The sequence below is a fragment of the Equus caballus genome, chromosome 23 (assembly GCF_041296265.1).
Source record: "Equus caballus isolate H_3958 breed thoroughbred chromosome 23, TB-T2T, whole genome shotgun sequence".
Taxonomy (NCBI): domain Eukaryota; kingdom Metazoa; phylum Chordata; class Mammalia; order Perissodactyla; family Equidae; genus Equus; species Equus caballus.
The window spans coordinates 42,443,583-42,465,503 of NC_091706.1; the positions used below are offsets into that span (position 1 = coordinate 42,443,583).

At 36.2% G+C, this 21,921-nt stretch overlaps 1 protein-coding gene across 50 annotated transcripts in view; it reads right to left on the bottom strand.

The window, feature by feature from the left end:
- PTPRD (protein tyrosine phosphatase receptor type D) overlaps positions 1 to 21,921 on the bottom strand; it is a 2,083,106-nt gene that overhangs the window by 152,075 nt on the left and 1,909,110 nt on the right. For 22 of the 50 annotated variants that reach the window (XM_070248825.1, XM_070248841.1, XM_070248823.1 and 19 more), the window contains 6 exons: positions 18,080 to 18,213; positions 15,377 to 15,521; positions 11,908 to 12,213; positions 10,822 to 11,015; positions 8,709 to 8,735; positions 4,687 to 4,804 (listed from right to left, as the gene is read on the bottom strand). In XM_070248825.1, the coding sequence (XP_070104926.1) occupies positions 4,687 to 4,804; positions 8,709 to 8,735; positions 10,822 to 11,015; positions 11,908 to 12,213; positions 15,377 to 15,521; positions 18,080 to 18,213 (924 nt within the window). The remainder of the gene's footprint in view (positions 1 to 4,686; positions 4,805 to 8,708; positions 8,736 to 10,821; positions 11,016 to 11,907; positions 12,214 to 15,376; positions 15,522 to 18,079; positions 18,214 to 21,921) is intronic. The other 28 variants (XM_070248848.1, XM_070248834.1, XM_070248849.1 and 25 more) reach the window with 4 other exon arrangements.

The window sequence follows — 21,921 nt, forward strand, 5'->3', positions numbered from 1 at the left end:
ACATTAATGGGAGATAGGTAATGGAAAACAGTATCATGGGGATGTAGAGAAAAGTTAAACAAAAAACAAAAGAACTACACGATACATGGAATCTTAATCTCAGAAATGACCTGGTTACCCTGTTCATTATATATTTCAGAAAACTGGGAACCCAAAGGTGGTGTGCTTTGTCCAAGAACACATTCATTAACTCATTTCTATTCTTAGCCAATGCAGTAATAGTTTTGTTTCATACGCTGGGTAAGTTCGTAATAAGTTCACGTAACTCGGCTAACCTACAATGTATAGATAGAATAATTAGGGAAGTTCGTAATGGTAATTATGTGTTTTGAAGGTTGGCCCAGGAACCAAACCAAACCAAAAATTGTGTATTCGTTGCTTCTCAGGAAAAAAGCTTCCTTGTTAAAGATCTTAACAACATATAGATTGTGTTTCAGAACACAATCTATATGTTGGAGAGTGCTTGAGTTATTCTATTTATTTTTATTTTAAATACACTTAAAATTATTTTCATGTTAAAAATCACTTTAAGATAGACATTGACAAGCATCTTTAATTTCCTTTTACGCGTGTATAGCATGGACATGATTTGCCCATTAAAATGCCAATAATGTCAAGAATTAAACACCTGAGACTCTGCTGAGAAAAAATGGGGCTTTCAGCAAAGAAGATATCCTCTAATAAACAAAAACTCAATTGAAATTATTGGGTAGAAACATAACTACGAAGTCTCAACATTTTCCGGGGACGATATATTTTATCAAATATATTTATCCAAATTTTCCAAAATTCTGTTTCCAAGGAACTGCATAATGGTATGTAGAGTGTGCATCCCCGATGCATGTAAGGTTAGGATAAATAAAACACTTTTAAATTTCTTGATGTAAAGCACAAATACGGGTTCCATTCTAATAATATTTGTCAGTTATTTATTAACAAGATTTTATTACCTAGTGTTTCACTTTATAATATTGCCATGATACAAATTTGGAGAAATATAATGGACTGGCAAATTCTAAGAAAAAAACCTCACTGGCCTTATGAAAATGTACATCTATTCTTCTGTGATAGTCAAAGCTTAGGTTGGACTAATGCCTTTTGTTTTTTGATGTTGGTATGCCCTTTCTTGTTCTGGGATATAAACGCTGTGAGCTTGGAATCTGAGATCAAAGTAATGCTCTAGAAGTAAGGGCAGCAGTTCTGACCCAGTGGTTTCCACTGATGTGCCAGGATCATCGCAGTGTGCTCTCCATTGCCAAGCCAACAACAGTCACTCCCTCCCCGGCAGACATTTCACTAAGCCCAAAAACTATGAGGCAATCAGCCTGGAAGTACCTAGATGCACAAGTGACGGATTTGAGAAAGAAATGAATGCTGAGGCAGCTAGAGGAAAAACTGCCAGGATCGCCTCAGAAGAGTCTAGCCACATGAAGAGAATGCCTAAAAGCTTCACTAGTGTGTGAATAACAGTTTAACAAGTTGGGGTAAGGGTTCTGGAAAGTTGTGGTATTTCATCCAGGGAGTAACAGAAAAAATGGAAAAGCAATGAGGAGAGTTCTACATTGCATATATGGTTAAAAAGAATTCTCCAAAACTCCTCATATTGGCAATGGAACCCATTCCATTTCTGGTTTCCAGAAACTCCGTGTATGAAACATTTACCAACTACTCACTCTGAGCCAAGACTTGTACACTGGCACACAGGCATTTGGGTGGGAAAATAAAGATGGAAAATGCAGGGTCCATATCCTCTGATCAATGCATGCTTGAGGTGGGGAAGAGCAGAGGTGCAGCAGATGGTGCTGTGTGTGGAGTCTGGCTCAAGGCTTCCGATGCCTTAGAGTTATTATGTAGACCACTTTTAAAGGCCATTCCGTAGTAGGGTCAGTAATGGGTCTGCTTCCTCCAGCACAGGAGCTGATCAAAGATCAGCAAGATCAAAGAGACTTAAGTAATTACTCAGGGGAGCTTGGAGGTCATTTTTAGCAATATCTTAGAGAACATGCTGGAAGAAGCAGAGAGGGTCCAGTTGCACAGTAAGCAAGCTAATGCTAATTTATGTCACGACATATAATCTCTTCTCCCTTGTCTCTTCAGTTTTGTTATTCCCTTACTACACTCTTCTCTCTTCAAAATCTTTTAGGACTTCAGAAATGGCAAATATGTGCTGCTACCCTTTACTTCTTCTTAGCAATAGCAACCATTAGGGATGAACCAAGGCACTCAGTCCCTATGGCTCCAAACTTAGCTTCACTTTAACCTGGCACCCAAGCAGCAGCGATCATAATTGACTCACCTAAGCCTCTTACTCCCAAATTCTCCATGTCATAGTCATCTTTCCTACCATCCTTAAACATGGCTGCTCAGGATGGTAGTGAAACTCATGTAAACATATTGAGAAAATTTCAAACCAATGAATCTGCCAGTTGCCTTAAACCTTGAGACTTGAGGTAGTAGACCAATTATTATGATACAGAACAATGGGAGTATTAACAAAGAAACTGCAAAAATGTCATAATCATTAAACCATAAAAGCCAACGTTTTATTTAAAAGCATCCCTCAGGTTACATGAATCCTACATGGATTGCTTAAGTTATTGCCACTACTCTTTGTTTCAAAGATAGGACTATTCGCAGATTCTAGAAATAAGTACTATACATAAACATATCCTAAAATCAGGAATTTTACTATTAAAATAAAATTTCATGAGGATTCCTGAATTACCCATGGGAGCTGTAACTAAATACTCTTATAATTATGGTTGTTAGGAGCTCACGTCTGTGAGAGAAACTCAGTAATTCTTCATAGTCACATAAGTATAAGGATTTTTTTGGTAGTAGTATATGAAACAAATTAATGTGTTCACTGATTACCTGGAGATAAACCACGACTAGGGAATGCTTTTTGACTAGTAGGTTGGCAGCAAAGAAAACTAGAGTTTTTCTCTTAAAGGAATTATAAATCTGGATTCTCTCACCTCCAACGCAGGCTCAGTGGGGAGATCTCAAATAAATAAATGTGCAGACATCAAAATTATAAGCTTTTCTTACCTCAATACCTAACTCTCCACTGATTAAGAAAGATCTGAAATTGTGAATGGAAATTCCAAAATAATCCTATATATGAACGGGATCCACAATTCTAAGTAATTTTCTGTACAGTGACTAAAAGTGATGAGCTAGTCTCAGTGACATTAAAATAGAAAACATCTTTCCTTTCTCTAGGATTCAGATCCCTGAGCTATAAATCCTCTACTTTTCTCTCCTCATTATAGGCCATCATCTTACGGGCAATAGGAGGTTGATGCTTTATGGAAGATCTTTCAGGCTTATTAAGATGATGACAGTTATGATGAAATGTATTTTCTTCACTTTGGGATTCATTTTCAGGGTTTTTACTCTTGGTTGTCTACATTCTAACGGTGGCTGGTTCCATAGCCAGACAGTCAGCATGCCCTACTGAATATGTATCTCCTATGCAGGGCACTATATTAGCTTGATATAACGGTATTCTTTAAAAAAAAAGAAAAGAGAAAAAAAAGCCCAGAAGACTTTGCCTTGAAGGAGTTTTGCCATCTGTAATCCTGCTGCTTGAGGCAGTTCCAGGTGGCGGGATGTGAGCGAGGCAAATCTTATGACATTTAGACAAATTTGGCAGTGAGCATGGCACCCAGGAGGGCACTCAACATCACAGCTGTTCTCTGCTTTATGCCTTTACATAGAGGTGTGTTCCTGAAAAGTTGTGCGGGAAGTGATTCGGGAGGAGTAAATCAAATCATAGTTTAAACGTTCCATGGGAGATTTCTATATAAAGGGATCGGAGGAGAATCCTTTTGTAATTATCTCTTAATTTATTGGTTTTACAACGTCAAGTCTTCCTTCCTGCTGGCTTTTCTTAAGGTGGCCAACCAAAGTAACTCTAAAGAGCATTAAGAAACTTTGTTCTTCAGAAAGCAGCAATCTGATATTATATAGTCTTTTTTGCTTTTCTTCATTCCCATTTCTATTCCCCCTCTTTTATGCAATTTGTGCTCTTTAGAATCCTCACAGCAAGGGGTGAGGAGAGAAAATGATAAAAAATAAAACTGTAAGTCATCAACCCAGCTCTTTTAACAGGATCTGTGCTGGGAGAGGCTGAAGCTGCTGAGTGACTTTCCTGCCTAGATTATCTGCCCACTGGATCTCATGGGACTCGTTTCCTCACATCCTTCGTCTCAGCTTAAATAACCTTCCCCCAAGAGTCCGCCAATCACTCTTTCCAAAACAAGTCCCAGAGCCGGCCCTATCCTTAATGCCCACACATCTTTATTTGCAGCTTATCACTTCCTGACATTTTATTCTACAGTCATTTGTTCACTCGTTAATTATGCAGTCCTGGTCAGAAAACAGATTTCAAGAGGACAGAGTATTTTTCTATTTTGTTGACCGCTGTATCCCCCATCCTGGGAATAGTGCCTGACACATAGTAGGTGCTCAAAAAATATTTGGTGAATGACTGAGTAATTCAGGCTAAGTATGTACTTGAATTTTTTTTCTTCTGAATTATATATCATAAAACACAAAAATTCACCACAGTCAATTTTTTCCCTTTTTCCCTTTGATAGAAGCCACCTATACCGTTTGGAGAGTTAGTATTATTGTTGCCTGGAACACATTCGAGGCACATACATGCACAGACAAGGTTACCTGCCCCAGTGGTGGACACCAGTTTGGGCTTGCTGCGAGCACCGTCTCCTTTGGTGGTGTAGGCTGTGACGGTGAGGGAGTAGGAAGTTTCAGGCTGTAGCCCAGAAATGATCATGTCCTGAAATGAGACAATAGAATGACACCAATTCAAAACACGCCATGAATGCCCTGGGGGTAAAAAAAGACCTCCACCTTCATTCTGCGCATGCTTGAACATTCCCTGAAGCCATGCCAAGCACTGGGAGTTTCATGCCTGGAGCTCATGCTGTGATGATCTGTTTTCATGCTGACTTTGAAGAGAGGTCTTCAGCCATCCTAAAAGACAGCTACTACTCCATCTAAGGGGTAGTGGTTAAAAACACAAAACCTAGAGTCAGACCTCCTAGAGCCTCTCTTTATTCACTAGTGTGGGGATCCAGGGCAAGTGAGTTTACCCCTCTGTGCCTCAGTTTCCCACGTGAAACTCGGAATAATAGGACTCCAGAGGGCTACTGGAGAATTAAATGAGTTGTAGCAGGTAAACACTTAGAGCTATGCCTGGCTCGTAGAGAGCAATCCATAACTTAGCTGTTTGTTATGCCAGCAGCTCTCCATATGTATCCACTATAGTCTGGTCCACAGACTGGTGACGGGGCTGATGCCAACACGGTCTGTTTTATCACCATGTAAATATTTTGCCAAATGGTTGATCTGTTGGACCTAGATATCCTGAGAGCCAGAGAAGTTTCTCTGGACTCAAGTAACATATTATTGATTAATTGTATAGGCTATGAACTAAAATCATTATACGCTAAGGAGAAATTTCTGACGATTTGGAGAGCAGGCCATAAAACCAAAGAATGGGACTTGTTCTACCACATCATGAATATGTGTTCAATTATTCAGAATGACTATTCAGAAAACATTAAATGTCACAAACTATTTATTGAAACTCTTAATTCTCTCATAGTAAGGGCCCAAAGCTGGGATGGTGATGAGACTAGATGATTCTAGAACTGTTCTTCCAAATTGAAGGTTTCAGGATTCTTTAGATAGTGTGCTGGCTATTAATTTGTTCTGGTATTTTCCTTAGAGCTACATACACACAGCAATAAAAAGTCCTTTCAGCTTTTTGGCACAGCTATGTTTTCAAATTGAATGTGGATAAATTTAAGAAAATATACAATGTCATTGCCTTCCACATCTAAAGATACTGCAAGTGAGAGTTTAGTGAGTAGACTGCATTGTGTAAAGGATGCTAGGATTTTTCTGTGCAAGGCTGTAAGGGACACCATAAAACTCAATTGTTGAATCCAATCCCAAATATGACAGGTTTTGACAATGTGCTTTTCTCAAAACAGTAGGAATATCATCAGTGTGGAAATTCAAAAATTTCAGATACCATTCTGAAGAGCCATTGGAAATATTATTCTGCCAGAAGAATGGACTAAATTTGGGAGAGAGACTTTATTTTCAGGATCTTGGAACAGTTTCACTAACATTACAGAGAATATAAAAACCAAGTGAACCACCAACAGTGGCATTTTAAATTACAGCAGTCACAGTGGCTATTCCAAAAATTATGACGGGTAAATGCCAACATTATTGTCTCCACGGTCCCCCTCACATGCCACTGGATTGCTGCTGAAAGCAGGCAAAGCTAGGAGGAGGAAGAATCGAGGCTTGGTTCTATCACCAAATCATATAGCAAGAAATTTATATACTCTCAGCCTTATATAAATAGTTTCTCATTTATAAAATTGGGGTTAACCACACGTGTCCTTCCTCTCGCACAGGATGCGATTTGAAATTGGTCAAGCCCTCTGCAGTGGTGTAATCTCAGCTGGACACATCTCTATTTGCCTGGATCACATCATCTCTTGGGTTACATCTTCTTTCTTTAAGCTGCGGGCATGCTTCCTTGGTGCTTTCTGCACCCTCCGTAGGGTGGTGAGGCTGACACCATAGCCACAATTCCTCAGTCTGTCTTCTCCTATCCCATCTCCACTCTACTTTTCACCCCTGCCTGTTTAAAGTTAGCATTTTTGGATGTTCTGTCACAGTCACTTGCATGCTGTGTTTCCCTCTAGTCCTAAAAAAAACTGCATTCATTTCCAAACCTTAAAAAAGTTTTTCTGCATATATCCTAAATTCATCTCTAGCCCTGATTCCACCAGGAGCAGGTACTGGAGCTCCCACCAGGGCTCCAGTACTATATACAGTGTAAATATATGCCAAACGTCTTCCTGTGACTGCCAAGTGTTACCTCAAGTTCAACTTAACTAAAGCTGCAACGTCTCTCAGAAGCAGACGCCCCTCCCTATTGCCATATTTTAATGAACAGTAGAATGTCGTCAAAACTTATGAGTGAACTTTGATCTCTTTTTTTCCTCAAATTCTTAGCTAGTCAGCAAATTTTTGTCAATTCTTTAAAGTATGGATCATAACTGTCCCTTTTTCATTTCTAATGCTTCAAGTTTGTTGAATTTTTATCACTTCACGAATAATTTAGTAAAAGGGCTCATTTTATTTGTTTCCCTGTTTACTATCTTTTTTTCTATAATCTATCCACTAAGCCATTGGTTTTTTAAGCTGCAGGTAATGACCCATTTAGTAAGTCATGAAATCAGTTTAGTCAGTCGTGACCAGCATTAAAGAAATACAATACACTTGAACGCAAAATATTAAAGTTTATGTATATTTAAAGGTAAGGTATTATTTTGTAAAACGTTTATTTTAAACATACACACGCATTTTTCAGGATATACAATGCATTGCTTACTACAGGTCATGGTCAAATAATTTTATAAAACGCTCCTATACTCACAATTCCATGAGAACTGACACCTTGCCCCCCATATTTGCCAATATTCTCAACAAGAGCCCTATGCTTTGGCAAAAAATATTTATTTACTAAATGAAAGAATAGCTCTTACTAGCCTTTCTCCTATTTCTCTTCTCAATAATGTTTTATGTCTCTTCAGTACTGAAGAGTTAATAGCTCTTTAGCTTTACACTTCAGGCTTTCCCAACATTACATTGAAAGCTACGTTTTAGCCACAGTTAGCACTAATTTACTAACCTGAACCCTTCATTCATTTCAAAGTGGTGAGCTCACTGTCATCTGACTATATCACACTCTTGACTGCCTCATGACTGCTTCCACTGTGCTTAACTTTAAAAACTATGTTCCCACCTCCAACTTCCCAACACACACACACACACACACACACACACACTTTTTACCTCTTCAATCCCTATTCATCCTTTAGGTTCTCAACTAAGTTTCAGGATCTCTTCTCCCATCCCAGTCTACTGTCTGTGAACTCATAGCTCTTACTGACATTGTTACTCATTTACTAATTAACACATTGCTTGAGGCCATTGCTTTTTGTTACACTTCATGGAACTTTTTTCAACTTTACATTTGTCCTAGCCACCCAAGTTGCAAGAGCTTGGAAGGCAGGTGTCACATATTGTGTCCCCCACAGTACCTTATACATAACGTGCTCTCAATAAATAACAGAATTCACTCATTCAAATATTTGAAAAAATTCCTCCCTCAATGAGATACTTTTTGCTTCTTGGCATGACTCATTCAATTTCATGCAGATTTGTACAACATAAAATTGCCATTTTTAGATAGAGTTAATTAGTGCCAGATATACATCATGTTATCCACTGACTATATAACCCTGGAGTAAGATTTATGAACAGCCTACAACAAACAACTTGATATCTCCAGTCTGTGATGCCTCCACTCAAAGCATGCCTCCTCTAACTGTGTCACAAGGTGGTTAGTAGCAGCCACCAAAACAATGTGAGCTCATGACATTTCTGATGTAATCAGTAGCACCATGCCAATTTCACAAAACAAAAACCAAAATAAAAAAGTGTACCACATAGTGAAGATAATTAAAAAATAATTTGTTAGTTCATGCATCCAAGCAAACTGTGGTGACATCACAAATAAGTGAAAGAGGCGTATCAGAAAAACCAAGCATTCATAATCTGTTTTGACACAGCAGTCAAAAATTACTCACATGTTCAGTAGTATCATCAAATTCCCACTGATTGACATTAAGAAGAATGGGAAGGGGGAAACAAAACAAAACAAAAAAAATGAAGAGAAATTTGTAGCCTGATAAAGGCAATGCTGCCCTCCTTAGATTAGAAAAAATAAGCAATTGAAACAGTGTGTACAATAAAATTCCAAAGAGTGCAAGTGTGTTATGGTGCCATCTTCACTCCCAAATGAGAGGTCAAAAGTAAATATGCTCTGTACTATCACTAAAACCATTTAATTTTTTTTTTTAACGTGTGGTTCATTGGAATGAATCAATAAGGCATAGCAAAAAGCTAATGCACACTACTTTCTAACATTTATTTTGACTTTTTCCTTAGATTACACAGTTAACTCAATTCACTATTTAGATTAATATCTTTCATTAATATTGAAATTGTACAGCTCCAGTGAAGTTCTGCAAGCCATAGTGAAATTTCAATGAACAGTCAAAGAGATTATATGAGATGGACAAAAAATCAAAAACCAAAGCAAAAATCACACAAGGAAAATCAGAAAATAAATGAAGGAAAGCCAAAGTGTAAGAGAGGTTAAAAAAAAGATTGAATTGACATTTAAGGCATTTTGTATAATATAATTCCATTAACTACAATATTCCCAATGAAAATAGCAAAAGAACTACACTTCTATCATGGAAGATTATCTAAGAACTGAAGAACGATATCAAGGCATGATGGTCATATCTTTTCTTCATAATTACAGACTCACAACTAAGTACAAGCATTGATGGATTTATTAATTTTATACTATGAGAACTCTCTATTTTACAGGTGGTACAAAATAACTATTTAGAAAAATCAAATCAATGGCCCTTTTTCAAGAGTCTAAAGGATGCTATGAATGTCCAACTAAATTTACAGAAGTGGCCTTCAGACCAGAACTACACAGCTGGATGCCAGGTTGTTAAGTTAGCCACTAATCTAGATTCCCTTAGTTAGAATGTTTCAGAACTGAAACAAACATAAGACCTTTGTGAGTTGGTTATATTAAGACTCTGGAGTAAATACTTAGAACCACAAGGATATTTATTGCCTCTTAGTTTCACTGAGACAAGAATGCAAAATTTTGCAACCTGGTGCAGCAGTTCTCAACTTGGTTCGTAACCTTCGTCACTTTCGTACTAAGGAAGGAATTTTCCATTGAACTAAGCTTCAGATTTTCACAAATCCCATCCATTTCCATGCTCAGCTTTCAATTCACTGGAGAAGCAAAGCACCTCCCTAGTCATAATATTCTATCACTACTGTACCAAGCATAGGTAACCTAGTCCATGGATTATGTATAATCCTCAGCAGGGCAGTTATTAATTGAAATCTTCCTCTTCTTTTTAGGAAAATATGGTATTACCTTTGAATCACCTCTAATTTATGAAAAAAATGGAAAACTTTTAATGCTCTATTTTAAACAACTGGTTATAAAACCAAATTGTGACCATATAGTTGTAAACCACTGCCTTAGGATCAACAGAATTTCTCACATACTCAACTACTCTTAACACTTTAATCACCTTGGCTCAACATAGGCGATCCCGTTTATTCCCTGGGAAACACTAATTTTCATCATTGTCATTTTCTTCATTTTTTGGGAAATGAAACAATTATTTTCATCAAATAAGTGATTTGATAAAGAATTACTAAATAAAATACTATCTGGATAACTTTCCCCCCAAAAGAATGTCTATACATTTAGAAATTAGATGAACTAGTTCCAAGTAGTTTTAGCACAGCAGAAAGTAGATTCTATCAGCAAAACTGCTGCTTAAAATTCTTCCTTTGGTTTGATTAAAACCAACTTTTTTGAGGTCAGAAAGGCAAACTCAGATATAGGTGTAGAAAGCTGAACATCTGTATTTTGAGAAAACAGTTACATGTTTTTAATCACGTGTCATTTCATTACAGTTCACTTCCTCATTTGATGTCGACTGTGATTGAGAAGATAAATATGGATCATGTGTTTTAAAAACTAGAATTGTGTACAGGTTTTTAAAATGTGAAAAAATAAAAAATGGGGCCCATTTCAAGATTAAAATGAATATATCATATAAAAGCAGTGGTATGTAATTTCAGCCTTACCTGTGCATCAGCCAGCATGACATCCTTCAGCATGGGCTGGCCCTTGGGCTCACCATTTTCCATCCTCACATAATGCACCTGGTATCCTCTTATCTGGCCATGCTGTTTATTGGGCACAGGTGAGCGCCATGAGACTTTAACAGATGTTGAGTTGACAGCCTCTACCTCGACTTTGCGAGGAGGACCACTAGGAACTGGAACAACATCATCGGATAAAAGAAAATTATAGGCACTTGTCCCACCCAGTCAGAGCATTTTCTTTACTTAGGTTAAAAAAAAAAAATGGGCAGACCCACTATGTTTCCTTTGTGGAATACAAACATTTTCAACCAATGAAAATGCTCAACCAATCTGCTCTACCTTTTAAGAAAAGATCAAAAAACATGACCGATGCCAAAAAAAAAAGAAAAAATGGAAGAAAAAAAGAGTATCAGAGAAATAGAAAAACATGTAAAAAATGTACAAAAGCCAAGGAAGATGCTTTGAGGCTCAAAGCATTAAAGCACAAAGAGGTATAGCATTGAAATAATAACAAAAACTGGTTGTTGACTGTTGTGTGTTTTTTAAAGGTTTCTTTTTAGTAGAATAAAAAGATTCTTGATTATATGGATTTTCTTCTTTTTTTTTAATCTCATATCAAAGGTATTCCATACAACAGATGCCAAAAATTGAAGGTCAAGCATCAGTGTCTCCGAAATATGCAAGACAAAAAGGCAACAAGAGGATAACAAGGCAGTTTTGAAAAGTTAACTTCAAAATGTAAAAGAAGTGACTACAAAAAGCCAAAAAAAAAAAAAGCAGAAGACTTTAGATGAAGGTACAGAGAAGGGCCTGGATTGCAAGGTCATAGTAGCAAACTGTTCTTTCAAAGGGAAGCAAATTATTGTGTTGAGATCCAAAAACAAAACCAAAAAACAAAAAATGCCCAGGCCGTAGCAAAGATAGGTCTTTGGCAAAAACTACTGCAGTTATAGCGATGCTGGGTAAAAAAGATGAGCAGAGAAAAACGGATTACTGTTAGCCTATCAAAGACAGCAGACCAAGACTGTCAGAAGGATGCAAACTGACGGAGCAGAGGCAACATACCATCTTCATCGGTTCGAATCAATACGGACAAGCTCTCGGGGCCGGGGCCGACATCGGTGTGGGCTGTCACAGTGATCCGGTACTCAGTCCATTTTTCCAGCTGTTCCAAAAGGTATTTGGTAGTGTCCGAAGGAATTCCCAAAATCTCATGAGGTTTGTCATCTTCTCCGTCCACTGCGGTATACTTGATGGAGTATTCAGTAATAATGCCATTCTGTTTTTCCACTGGTGGAGGTTGCCAACTTACCAAAATACTAGTGGAACTTGGGCTGGTGCAACTAATGTCTTGAGGAGGAGCTGATGGCTCTTATTTTGGTAGTGAGTTAAAGGAGGGTTTGAGTGAAAGGACAGGAGTGGTTGGAAAACAAAAAAATGATAAAACAAAAGAAAGGCAAAAATAAATAAACGAACAATAAGGGCAACAAAACAAAAATAAGGCTTTGAAACTTAAAATAAATTTTTAAAGATAAATTTATGTACCTTGGCTTAGTAATATGAATAAACCAAAAAATGAATAAATGACAAAAATTAATTGTTAAATAATGGGTGGGGGGAATATGTGAAAATGAAACCTTGAGATAATAGAGCCTCAAATAAAATTACCTACCTGCAATTTAAATTCTTCTTCTAAACCAATCCCTCAGTATTCCCCAGCCCTACGATAGAGACTATCTAACTTGAAAACAGCTGCAAATAGTGCAAAATTTATTACGTGAGAGTCTGATGATACTTCACAGATACTGTTTCAAGCTTTCACTTCTACATTCTAGAACAAGAGTGATTCACATACAGTATTCACTTGTGAAACGATTCTTAAGTGTACAAAGTTGCATTAAACTGTTAGCTGCCCTTCCGCCAATCCCAATTTTTAAAAAAAGGAAAGAAATAAAAGCCCAACAAATGTAAAAGGGTTCCCTCTGACTATCTGAAACACAGAGACTGCCTGGCCAGTTTTAAGGAAAAGTCTTAACCTAACATCGATCGTAGCCCATGTACAGTGAGCATGCAGAATCAATAAAGGATGAAAATGCATAGTTCAAGGTTTACCTACCCGAGGATAATGTCAGGCTTGTTGATTCTGACTGTAACTTGTACTTACCCTACATCAGCTTTCAGCTTTTTTTATTCTAACTCTTCTTGAGACACCATTGCTAGTGAAGAATTACATCCCACCAGCAAATTTTGGTAAAATCAATAATAATCACCTATCCCTTACAAAATGTCAATAACACAGCCATTAAAAAGAATTGTTTTAAAAAAATCCTGAGAACCATCTGGAAAAGATATGACTTACGTGCAAAATTCTTTTCATTTCTTATAATTATTCATATCAAGTAGGATTTACATAAGAGTTCAAAGATAAACTTCCTTATTGCCCATTCTAAAATAAATTGGTCACCTTCTGAATAATTATTTTCCATCAAATTAATCAAACACCATTATTTGGAAAATTAAAGAACAACACAACTGTTGTCAGAAATCATTTCTAAAGTTAATAATATGTGTTCCTAAAGAAGAACAAACAAGTGGAATAAGATATACATATACATACATATTTTTTAGGGCAATATGGTAGAATGAGTACATCATTTCTTAATTTTTGTGTTTGAATATGTACTTTGAGTATTTCCTTAGACTTTGTGGGTCTTAATATTATGTAGTGTCAGGTGCATGCAAATGTTTACAGGATTATCAGTCTTTCTGAATTTACACGTCTGTGCTCTTCACTAGAGTCAATCAAAAAGAAAAGCGCCCTGTACTTACAAAAAGGAAATTCTCATAAGACAGTCTTGTAAATTTGGAATAAAATTTGCAAAATCACTAGAATATCATTTTTATTGATTATGACTACAGGTTCTTATATTTAAAATTATAAAACCATTTTATATGCATTATCATTATTCATAATAAATTGATTTGTTCACGTAACAGCAAGGACTTATTTGTAATTCTTTTTAAAAAGCTAATTTGGCTTTCACTACATTGCTACCTTCTGACCTCCTATTCTATACTTTAATAAAATAAAGAGCAGATAGGCTTCTGATGTGCTTATAAAAAGTCCATTCTGTATGTAAGTATGTATGTATGTATGTATGTATGTGCATATGAAAAAAGGCAAGTTAGTAAACCATGCAAAATATAATATTGAAGCATGTAACATTTCTTTTAATTAAGTGTCTGATTTTAGGAATTATTTTCTACAATATTACTTATTAGCCTTCCTGGAATTCAAAGCAGACATACAAAACTGCATTAATTTACATGCTTTAGTTTTTAAAAGAAAAGAAATTTTATGGGAATAATCCCTAATCACTAATGGATTAAGCCACAGGATCCTAATACTTTTCATACGAATAATTATGTTTTGAGAAAGAGGAGGAATACGAATTTTATCATCAAAAAAACCCTGAAAGATTTCAAGTTTCTGTAGAAAATGAAATGATAAGAGACTTGCTTATATGAAAAGAAATTCATCTTTTAAAAAAATACAAATTTTATATTTGCCGATGGGTCTAAAAATTAGATCAATAAATAGAACATCCTCTTTACAAAATTCAATGCATTCATATTATACATATCTATTGCATATGTCACTATATCAAAAATCGCATATAAAATAAATACAAAAACAAAATCTAAGGAAACATCTCCATAAAACTGTTCAATTCAAGGTAAAAAGTTGTTTAATAGACTAATTGTAGAAACTTTTTAATAAAGAGAAAGCAAACAACAGTATTATAAGCCACCAAACTTTCCATCAAAAACAACCTCCTATATACTACTTTATGCAGAACAATCTTCCCTGGATACAATGAACCCCACTGTGATAAATACAACTAGGCTGCAGAGTAACAGTTCCAAACAGAAATTGAACCTGAGGAAACAAAATACAATTTAGGGTTGCAAATGTACTTGTGATTTTGCCATTGTTCCTAAATTTGTCCAAATACAGATTTTCTGTGTATGTTCCAGATTTCCACACGTACTACTTGCAGAGTTAATAACAAACTAGTCACAGAGCTGAGCTTTCCTAAGCAGGAACAAATATGTGAAATAAAGACTCACTTGTTAGTAAAGTTACAACCTGCGAACGTAAAGGGATAAAAGTTTGGTCTTTTGCTTCCTCTTTAGTTTGCTAAGCCCTCCTCAACCTGAATATTGCTTGACAGCCTTATGGTTTGTTAACATGGGGCCTGATCTGACTCCTTTCACTCATTTTTCTCATGGAGATCTCCTAAATTCTCTGCAAGTCTTTCAATTTAAGAAGTGGGAGAATGGGATCTGTTATTTGGACCACGTTTGAAACCAGCATAGCTCATGGTTGTACTCCAATCCCCAAAGTTGGATGCTTGCTAGCATAGAAACTACTGACGATTAAGCATATTAATTAGCAGGTTTGTTTGGGGTAAAAGCCGGTAACATCGCCTAGTGAAAAGAGGGCAGAAAGTAAGCAAAGAGAGACACCTACTTGACTGCATGGTTCTGGCTGATATTTCCGCTGTAGAAGCACCGAGGCCTTGAGGAGACCGCGCCGCCAGACGGAAGTAGTACAAGCTGTTTGGTTTCAGGCCTTGCAGTCTATACGATGTCCCCGGCTCAATGGTAATTCGTTGCTGTGGATAAGTAACAAGAGAACTGGTCATTCTCCTGAATATTCCTTCAAACATTTTTATCACCCTGCCTGGAACATCAGATTTCTGTCATCAGAGTTATAATGTTATCAAAATACCACAAACAGAATCAACAGCATGTATCAAGGACTCTACTGGGAGAATTACACAAGGAAAATATCAGAGTTTAAAGGGCAAGTTTCTACAATGAATAAGGCAACTGGAATTAGAGAAGCCAGGGATCTTTCTAATGACGACACAGTTATCCACAGGTAGCAGGTAACAGGGAAGTGGAGAGGCCACCACCCATGAATGTGTTCTACCCTTAGGGCATGTGCATCACTGTGGCAGAGCTCACCAATGGAAACTGACACCTGCCCCTGAGAGTAGAACATGCCCAGCAGGGGCAGTTCCATTTGAAGAGATGGCTAGCTCATAGCCTAGGACCTTCTGCAATCTAAGTAGGAGCAAAAAAGATACGGCCAGAATTAACAACAGGAAACAGTGTAGAGTTTACATGAGGTTGCTATAAATGAGATCTGACATTGCCAAGGTCTGACTGGATAAAAAACAGATGTTAGTTACTGAAGAAAGCTGGATAATTTATATGAAATCATATCATTACTTTAGGGTGACTTAAAATAATTTTAAAGCTTCCTTTCTTGGTGAATATAGAGCCTACAACTAGAAAAAAGAATACAACTTTTCTATAACTTTTAACATCATAAAGGGCTTTTGAAATAAGGTTTCTTTAATTGAATGTTATAGCTCTTGCTCTTCATGTTTGAAATTTGCCTTGTATTTTAGCAGAAATAAAGCTGTCTATAGGTAATCAATCTCAGACTGAACGTTAGCCTGTAGCAAACCTTCAAATGCAAGCTAATATTTAATCCAGTAATGGCATAAATAATCTTAAGGCTTTATATCAAATAGTATTTGCTGTTCACACAAACAGAAATCAGTCAAGGGGAATTCAAACATAAAACTAGAGAAAAACATCCCTGGGGGGTTCTGGCTTGCAAATACAAAAGCTTTCAGAAATTTCAGATTTACCAAATAACAAGAAAAAAAGGGATTCCATAAATAAACACCTGTAAAGCAACGTAGGTGTGCCCACATTCACACATCCATGGCCTTCTCAAAGGGCTGCCTCTCTTTTCTGTTTTTATTAGTTTTTAGGGGGTTAGTGGTAAGGATTTAAAATAATTTAATGCTGATTTATGTCTTACTAAAAACGTCAATAGTCGTAACATGAGTACTTTAAGTTATACCAGCATTTCAATTATGTTACTTTTTGAGCAATTAATTTCTATTGCCTTTGTTAGCTAAATGTAAGAGCACCTCATTTAGAACTTGGTCTTTGGAGATTCTGCTTAATTTAAACAGACATAATAAAATGGAAGTTTCCAGTATCATATTCGTTTATTATAGTACTCAAAATGATGTGCCACAAGTTCATTGATAATAGTTCATTTAGTGAGTGAGTGTTTAAAAAAGGGATTCCTTATTAGAACGTAGGGTCTCTTCAGCTTCATGAAGATCTTTTTAAGATAAAGCAAGCTAAGAGGTATAATAAAATGGTTTGTGTGGATTAAGTTTTCACATATGGTTTTACTAACTTTTTTGTCTTAACGTTCCCTATTGGATTTCACAATAACAAAAGAAACACATTCATTACTATTGTATATTCCCGTTCTGAAAATTTTAGACGTATCTTAATTCCAATTGCCATAATCTATTCAAAGTGCACCCAAGAGGCAGTGTACCCTAACGGGTAAGAACGTAGATTCTAGAAACTGCCCAGATTCAAATTCCAGCTTTGCCATTCAGTAGTGTGAAACTTGGGCAAATTAACTTTTTTCTGTCCTTCCATTGTGTTATATGTGAAATAGATTAATAACAGAGGCTGACTCATTGCACTGTTGCAAAGATTAAGTGAGTTAATGTATGTGAAACCCTCAGAATAATGCCCGTTAATATACATATTAGTCATTTTGATTTTTGTGTCTCTTTTCAGTAATTATCAACAATTTCTAGTTTTTACAATCTACTGTTATTTTATTTGCATAACAAACTCAAACTTTATATTTACTAACATTTATATCAAATAATTCTCGGCATACAAATAAATATTTGCTAGGGGCCCCTTTCTCTGAAACCAGTTTGGACAAATTCATCTACTTAAAGCCTGGGAACTCATTTAATTCATGTCTCTACAGTGATTTAAGTACTTTAATGCAGAAGAGAAATAAAGGAAGTTCCCAAGTCTCATGGGGTGTATTCTTTCATAATCTGATAGTTCTGTAAGTAGCCTGAAAACCTAAACAGAACATAGTTCCAAAAGGGACAATAGCTGTCTTTTGTTTTCTCACCCCTCCCATTATCAAGTCCCCAAACACTCTTTCTGTTTTTCTCAGTCACATTTCTCTTTTGATGAAGAAACCTTTTCCACCAAAGTCCTTTATAGACATCTGACCTTTTAACAGAACTTGCGTTAAGTACACATGGATAGGGAAGTGCCTCAGTGTAGTGAATGATTCAAAGGTGAGAAGCAGTCCTACCTCCTCTCCATGCTCCCCGTCCTTGTAGACCAGCTCATAGTTGGCGATGGTGTCTGAACGTGGAGGTGTCCAAGAGAGCAAAATACTTGTTTCAGACTCAGGTTCTGCTTTGAAGTTTAGCGGCTGCCCTGGTACTAAAAACAGGGAGACAAAGGACTGAGCTCACCATTACCAATATATTCAGAAGTTCTTTCATTAGTGCGTCCGTTTAAACCTTTCAAAAAGTGTCCACATGTATCAGCTTAATGGAGAGCTAGGTCCCTTCCATTGTCCAAGTTAACCTGTGTATATAAAGCCCATTTTCCCTCCGTCAAGGAACAAGGATAATATTATGAATACTGTCCTTGTCCTTGAGTAGTTTAGTATCTACACAAGATGTAGAATTAGCAAATACGCCAGACTTGAATCCAATTTTAAGAGCAATAAAATTATTTACTGTATAATATTGTAGTAAGTGATAAATGTGATGGTTTATATAATGCACTTGGAATAAATATTGCCTAAATCACGACGAGTGCTAAATACATAAAAGCTACTGCTGTTTTACAACTGAATGGGAACTTATTCTAGTACTGCATTTAACTTTCAAAATTATCCCCAATTAAGATTATAAAATCCCACCTTCACTCCATTAACAAAACCTACAGGCAACCATAATCACTTAGCATTTTTTCTTACCAACCTACGTTTTAAAAAAGAGGTGAAAAAAGTAAAAAAAACCCTATCACTTACAAATAATTACTTCTAATCCCTAAATGACTTTAAATGACTGAATACACTAAACCTAATATAAACTTGATATTGTCCCTACGGAGAGAGAGCTAAATTACTACACAAATTAAAAAGTTTATACAATACACTTATCAGAAATATAGTAATTTAACAGAGGTCATCTGTAATTCTCATATTAGTCAAGCAATAGACAATTTGGAAGAAGTATACATCAGATGTAACAAAAAATGGGACCTCTATGTAATTTAAAACACCATACTCAAATGAATTAGAATCAGTTTTACTAATCTCAGCCTCCTAGTTAACACCTAATTCCATTAGGTCCTCCATGCATTATACAAAGGCTAACAGACCTTAGGGCATTACTACTGTAGCTAACCGTACATTGTTCTTGTCCAATGTCTGCTCTGATTGGTTGGTACCCACACCTTGCTGGCCATTAAATATTTCCATCATCTCTCCTGATGTTGTGGCATGTTTCAAAGTGCTATAGATGAACATACGTCCATATTCCCACAAGTTCACATGAGAATTCCATGTATATTTAATAAAAAAACAACAAGAATGGTACTTCACACCAGAGGGGAAAAGAACATCTAAAGTGTTTTGGCAAAAGAGTATAAACATTCAAAACATAATATAATTTGTAGCTAATGTATGACATCAATTTCTTAAATAATACTTGAAGCATTATTTTCACAAGAAAGAAGGTCTTTGGAAATAGAAAATGTATTACTTTCTTTTCCTTGCATAGTCATCTCTCTGTAGTATGACTAAAAAGTATCTTTTACTTAAAAAGAGATTAAAGTCTAAAGAAATCTACCAGAAAGGTTTCTAGGATCCCTAATTATCATTTTATTCCTCTGTCTGGTCTGTTAACCTGTAAGTCCGTGTGTGTGTGTGTGTGTGTGTATACATGTGCGAGCACACATACTCATGTCTGGACTGATGCTTAAGGCCACCAATAATCAGTGCTTCATATTTCTAATTGTATTCATCATCTTCTCTCCCTTTTTGTATCACAGGCCTTGAGATACTCATTAATTTGATGCTTCTGGGAACGTACCTTCTGAACAGGGTATCTATTTTTTTTTTTTTTATGTACATCCCCAGTAGGTGACCCAACAGTCATTCATATTGAGGGGCAGAGACCATAGAAGATAAAAGATCAAGAGCAACAGAAGGAGGAATAGAGGGAAATAAAAAAATAAACAGGAAAAAAGCAAAGCAAATGGAAAATGCATTAATTCTAATAGGAAAATACCAAAAGCACCAGCAGGAGCAACAATGGCAGCCAAGACCAATCAGTTGGGGAAGTTATGACCAGCTTTTAACGTTCAGATGATGAAAGGGTTTCTCAGCCTAAAACTACGCACACAAACATATGTGGGCAGTCACTTCTTTTTCTCTAGTTTTATTCCCTTTTTTCTCTCTCCCAACTTCCACGAGTCTGGGGAAGAAGAAAGTCTTGTTGATAACTCCTGACCTAAACCAAACTGGAATACAGTACAGCGAAGAGTTAAAGACATGAACACATAGAAGGGCCTTCTCACAATAACAACTCCTCGTTACGTGTCTCCTCCCTGCCTAATGCTAATAATAAATTAAGTGACATTGATTGAAAACATCTTGGGAGTCTAATTAACCTTTTCTTACTTAAACTGTTTACTTCTTTGCTTTTAATTTGTCTTGAACAAATTCCCCCTGGGTCTCAATGTTTCATCTTTGTTTAGTGACACAAACTTCACAGATCCTCTAATTTTGTTTGGTTCTGTTAAGAGCCCTCTCCTTCTAAATACTGAATTAAATAGGCACATCAAAGTCTCAGAGGGTGTACTGTCCATTTTATTCTTAGAGAGGAAGTAGCGGCCAGACGGCTTGATGGTCTCTTTAAATAATATATAAGGGGTTCTCCTTCCTGCTTCCATCATCTCCTTCTTTTGAAGTGGTGTGGAGGGTAATTTAACTTACTAGATTTTAAACTTGTGGTAGAAACACAAATGGCTAGAGGTGTCAGGCAGATCACTTAGATGAGTGCGAGACCACATGGAGCCTGGGGACAATGGGCCAGTGCCCGGCCCACCTGAAAGAGCTGGTAATGTTCAGTGCCAGAAGGCTGCTGCCTTGTGGAACGTGGACCCAGTCTTGTCTGAGCTTCTGATTTTTCAACAGAAGTTGTTCATGAATCTTCTAGGTAAAATGTTTCAATTTTTAACAACTGGAAATTAATTAAATTAATTGAAACTGATTGAAAAACACTGTATGGGGAAAAAATGTGTCTACAGGTGAAATCTAGCATATGAACTAGTGCTCTAAAGGATCGTTTTATTGTATCAGGCTCTATGCTTATAAATGCCCAAAGAATGCCACTACTCAGACTTTCTGGAAATTAAGGGTTCACCTAAAGATCCTGCTTCCTCATGGTCATTTAGTCATAGGTGAAACAACCACAATAAAGTTGAGAATTCAAAAGAAAAGAAAAAAAGATGTGAAATTAATGGATTTTTTTTTATCCCCCAAACATATTAATCCTAATGATCATAATTTATGTATACAAGAAAACACTTTAGGGGACTCTAAACTGTCATATTTATTTTCTCTGTAGCACTTAGAGACACAGGGAATACTTCATCCTCTGTTAACTGGCTTTTTATACTAAATGTTGGGGCTAAAGAGGTTCTATTAACATTTATAGTTGTGTTTTCTTCCCACTCTTTCTCTCTCTAAATTTATACATACATATGTATATATAGATATATAAAATAAAAATACATAAAATATATTTATTATATAATATATAAAAATATATATTTATATATACATATTTTTTAAATGCTCTCATACTCTTTACACCTCAAACTTACTGGCATCCTTTTATCTTCAATTACTTATTGCTTGTCTATGTCTATTTTATTTTTATTTTATTTAAGAGCTTTTCTGTGTTATAGCATTTCCCTCGTCAATTAACTGAATATAACTTTTATGGGAAAATCTGAGATTCTGGGAAACTCGTGGGCCAATTAAAAGAACCCATCCAGAAACTTAAGTGCAATCATTCTACATTAAAAAGGGAGATGTAATGATATTGACCATAAACCAAATTTAGAATT